General features: G+C 42.1%; 1 protein-coding gene across 1 annotated transcript; it reads left to right on the forward strand.

Moving 5' to 3' along the window:
- The first annotated feature begins 6 nt into the window (after positions 1-6).
- Positions 7-4,220, forward strand: LOC136503012 (ruBisCO large subunit-binding protein subunit beta, chloroplastic-like). Its single transcript, XM_066498231.1, has 13 exons — positions 7-603; positions 971-1,108; positions 1,256-1,351; positions 1,442-1,684; positions 1,757-1,991; positions 2,059-2,228; positions 2,326-2,403; positions 2,502-2,573; positions 2,664-2,771; positions 3,014-3,106; positions 3,276-3,368; positions 3,481-3,631; positions 3,715-4,220. The coding sequence occupies exons 1-13, from the start codon at positions 334-336 to the stop codon at positions 3,732-3,734; spliced, it is 1,767 nt and encodes a 588-aa protein (XP_066354328.1). The 5' UTR covers positions 7-333; the 3' UTR covers positions 3,735-4,220.
- The last annotated feature ends 293 nt before the right edge of the window (positions 4,221-4,513 follow it).

Raw genomic sequence — 4,513 nt, forward strand, 5'->3', positions numbered from 1 at the left:
CCCTTTCGCGGTCCTGCCGGACGCGCGCCGCGCGGCTGCCCCCGCCGCTGCCGGCTGCGGCCCCGCCCGAGCCGCCCGAGACCAGGGCGGGCGTCGCCATCGTAGCCACGGAAAAGGAGACGCTGGAAGGCCCGGAACAAGCGAGATATTTCAAGGGCGCCTTTTTGGCGCGACCCCACGACATGGCGGCATATCTACTCTACAGTCTACACATGCCTTTAAACCTTTCGCCCTCCTCCGCGCTCTCGGCTCCTCGCCTCCTCCCAGCAGCAGCCTTATCCCCTTCACTCGGTGTCCGCCACCGCCGCCTCCTTCCAGCTGGGTGGAAGAACCATGTCACGAATGGCGGCCCCGTCTCCGCCTCTGTCCATGAAGCCCCCGACGCTGCCCTTCTCCCCGCCCAAGAAGCCACCGCCGATGCCGGTGTACAAGGACCTGCACTTCAACCTCGACCTCTCCGCCACCAAGAAGCTCCAGGCCGGAGTGGACCTGGTGGCGCGGTTGCTGGGGGTCACCCTGGGGCCCAAGGGGAGGAACGTGGTGCTTGGCAACAAGTATGGTCCTCCTAAGATTGTCAATGACGGGGAGACCGTCCTTAAGGAGGTAACGCCATGCTTCCAGAAATTAGCTCTTCCTCGAAATAACAGTATGCAGTTATTCAGTTATACTTGATCTGGATTGAACGAATCGCATGATGAAGTGAAGGCACAAAACGAGTTGTTCACTCCACTGATTACTGTTCAATTATTGATCGATCTTGTTATCTTATTTGCAATGTTATATCTTTTTCACTCTGTTCTGAACACAAGTGGAAACTGCAATTTGTTATTTTTGTGGGCTTCCGGCACTAATATAGCAATATATGAGATGTTCTCGTTCTTTCCCGATCATGTCCTTTTTTTAAAACAAATTCCTGATCATGTCCTAATACTTCCAATGGCCGTGCATTAATCACATTGTATGGTTCAAGATCGAATTGGAAGATCCATTAGAAAATCTTGGAGTGAAGCTGGTCCGACAGGCTGGAGCAAGGACCAATGATATTGCAGGAGATGGTTGTACCACATCCATAATCCTTGCTCAAGGCCTCATTGCTGAAGGAATGAAGGTATGCCTATCTCTTCTCTAACTAGTTTTCTACAATGTGAGCTCTGGTAACAGCGAAAAAAGTTGCTATGATGAAGTTGTTGATACAAAGATTCTGATTTCTGAGTCCTGATCCTGCATTGCTTCTTATGATTGTTTCATAAAGTAGGTTCTTGCAGCTGGAATCAATCCAGTTCAGGTTGCACGTGGCATTGAGAAGACTGCTGCTGCTTTGGTGTCTGAACTCAGAGTGATGTCGCGGGAGGTGTGATTTTCAAGTTTGAACAAGTTTTTTTTTTTGTGTGTAAATCTACTGTAAAAATATCTTAGTGGTGTGTAACCTGTTGTTTTCTAGATTGAAGACCATGAAATTGCACATGTGGCTGCAGTTAGTGCGGGGAATGATTATGCTGTTGGAAATATGATTTATGATGCTTTTCAAAGAGTAGGTAGAAAAGGAATGGTGAGAATTGAAAATGGAAGAGGCACCGAGAACAGTCTGGAGGTTGTGGAAGGAATGCAGTTTGAACGCGGTTACCTCTCTCCTTACTTTGTTACCAATCGTGGTAACATGACGGTGGAGTTCACTGACTGTCAGGTGCGAGTTCTATTCCTCTTATACAATGTTCTGCAGAAAAATTAGAAGAGTTACTACATCTTGCATTTGCAGATACTATTGGTTGACAAGAAAATTACTGATGCTAGTGAGATTATAAGGATACTTGACAGTGCTGTCAAAGAAAATTATCCGTTGTTAATAATTGCTGAGGATGTGGAAGAACAAGCAATGGCTGATTTGATAAAAAACAAGCTGAAAGGGACAATTAAGGTTGCAGCAGTTAAGGCCTTCTCTTTTGGAGAACAAAAGACTCAATGCTTGGATGACATTGCAATCATGACAGGAGGTACAAAACCCGATCACCAACCTAACCAATGCAATTAAGTCGCCAACATATTCTTGTTGGTTTTCAGGTACACTAGTGAGGGATGACATGGGACATATACTAGAAAAGGCAGGAAAAGAGGTTCTTGGTTTTGCTTCTAAGGTGGTAATCACGAAAGATTCAACGCTAATTGTTACTGACGGAAGCAATCGTCAAGCAGTTGAGGAAAGGGTTGCTACGATAAAAGGCCAAATTGAGGTACAATTATTCCAGTCATACCTTGAATTTGTATGTTATATCTACCATGTGTGCATTATACTGGATCCTGCAAAGTATTTTACTTTTGAACTCGCAGAACTCTAAGGAAAGGTACAACAAGAAGATATTGGGTGAGCGGATAGCAAGGTTATGTGGTGCAATTGCAATCATCCAGGTACCACACATTGTTTCAGTTTACGAAGTAAAACATTTAAGGTTTAGAAAAAAAATCAATTAGAGTGCCAAAAATTGTATTTTTGGCCTAAATTTCAGGTTGGTGCTCAAACAATCATTGAGATGAAAGATAAGAAGCTGAGGATTGAAGATGCACTTAACGCAACAAGGGTAGCCTGATCAATCCTATCTACTTCATTTCATGTGTTGTTTTCTAACTACAAGTTCCTAAGTTTGAACCACCCTTTCGGGATAATTCAGGCAGCTATTGAGGAAGGTGTTGTAGTTGGTGGTGGATGTAGCCTATTAAGACTGTCGGAGAAGATTGACGCAATCAAGGAATCATCATTGGATAATATAGAGCAGGAGGTACTTTAAAAGTTTCTTATATTTACCTTAAAGGGTAATATGTTTAAAAATATTGATAATTTGAGGAGCTATCAGCAGATCCTTAGCCTTGTGTAACTTAGATTTTTTAGTAGACCGTCAAGTGTCAAGGTCTATTGTTTCATGCTGGTTGCAGTAAAATGCACTTCCAATGCAAACCTAAGAAAATTGACAACATGCTATGATTCTATCATGAACTCTAATTTTGAGCTATCCATGTTTAGGTTGGTGCTGACATCTTCAAAAAAGCCTTGAGTTACCCTACCTCTCTAATAGCAAACAATGCAGGGGTGAATGGCGACTTTGTCATTAAAAAGGTTTGTTATTTGCACTGATAGCCCTATCTGTTATAGTGCAAGTTACACATATTTTTACATTACAAAGTACACACAGACCACCACACAAATGCACCATACAACTGTGCACACATGTTTGTCTGAGCTCATTTTCTCTACCTAACATGTGTTTGACTTATGCTGTTCAAAGGTGTTACTGAATGATGATGCAAATTATGGTTACAATGCTTCCAAGAACTGCTATGAGGACTTGATGGCTGCTGGAATACTGGACGCATCAAAGGTAGCAAAATAGTCATAGGTGTCTAAAAACATCTCTATGTCACCTTAAACTATATTGTTGATGCTGAGTGGATACTGGTGGAGTACTTGCTTACACCCACAAATATTACCAGGTTGTGAGGTGTTGCATTGAGCACGCTGCTGTGGTTGCTAAGTCCTTCCTCACCTCTGATGTGGTGATTGTTGAGGCAAAAGAAGGCAAACCTATTCGAATAAGACCCCCAATGCCTCCTAGGAACTTAATTCCCCCAATGCCCGCTTCAAGTAATTCTAGAACCTTCAAATATAATAGATACATTTTCATCTCAATATCAAAGTTATTAGCTTAGTTTACTGCATGGTTTCAGTTTCAGGTATTCGAGTGTAGCAGGATTCCTTTCCACCAAGAATCAGCCTCAACACACAAGAATACATGGCCGGTACTTTTTTTTTTTTCAAATTTCCAAGATAACAAAGCAAAGAAAACATAGTGAGAGTTTCACGCCAAGCGTGGCTTTGTATGATTACTCCAAGAAGCTCTATTGCTATGACATCATGGAGCAGCAGCGAGGGGGGATGATGTGTGTCATATAGGGAATAAAAGGCTGAACAATTCAATTTTGATGTTCTAATGTTCCTTACCCTTGTAACTATATTTATCTTTTTGAGGGATAGATACTTTAATAGCTCCGATCACGGTCAGTTTAGATTGTTAACAAATGTTTCTCTTACACATAACTTATAATGTATGTCCAGGATTGTTACTCGTTTTGTAAATATTTGGAGCAATCATCTCAAACAACACACCACGCCATCGTTGGAGTGGGACCATTGATAATGTATCCTTTATTCTGCAAATGGGCATATGGGTATTGACATTTGTTTGGGTCCATATTTAATTATTTATTTCGTTGTATTTAATAGAGTAGCCGGCCGTGTATTTATCTGGACAGCACTAAAGAAAAAAGAAATCAGAGGCCTAAACTGTAGAGAAGAGGCCAGAAAGATGGATCGGAAACCATTCTCTTTTCAGCAGTACATGGATAGGATATGAGAATAAGGAAAAAAAAGATAGAGACAAAGGATTCTAGACGACGGATTATTAGAGAGTACAGCATGTGTACCAATCAGATATACACTATGGCTATAAGCATATGCTAATCGAGA

Source organism: Miscanthus floridulus, chromosome 1 (genome assembly GCF_019320115.1).
Source record: "Miscanthus floridulus cultivar M001 chromosome 1, ASM1932011v1, whole genome shotgun sequence".
Classification (NCBI taxonomy): domain Eukaryota; kingdom Viridiplantae; phylum Streptophyta; class Magnoliopsida; order Poales; family Poaceae; genus Miscanthus; species Miscanthus floridulus.

Excerpts from the sequence above, each read along its gene's own strand:
- LOC136503012 (XM_066498231.1), top strand. The coding sequence starts at position 334 with ATGTCACGAATGGCGGCCCCGTCTCCGCCTCTGTCCATGAAGCCCCCG. Across the intron at positions 1,992-2,058 it reads CATTGCAATCATGACAGGAG|GTACACTAGTGAGGGATGAC; the intron begins GTACAAAACCCG and ends GTTGGTTTTCAG. Across the intron at positions 3,107-3,275 it reads GCGACTTTGTCATTAAAAAG|GTGTTACTGAATGATGATGC; the intron begins GTTTGTTATTTG and ends TGCTGTTCAAAG.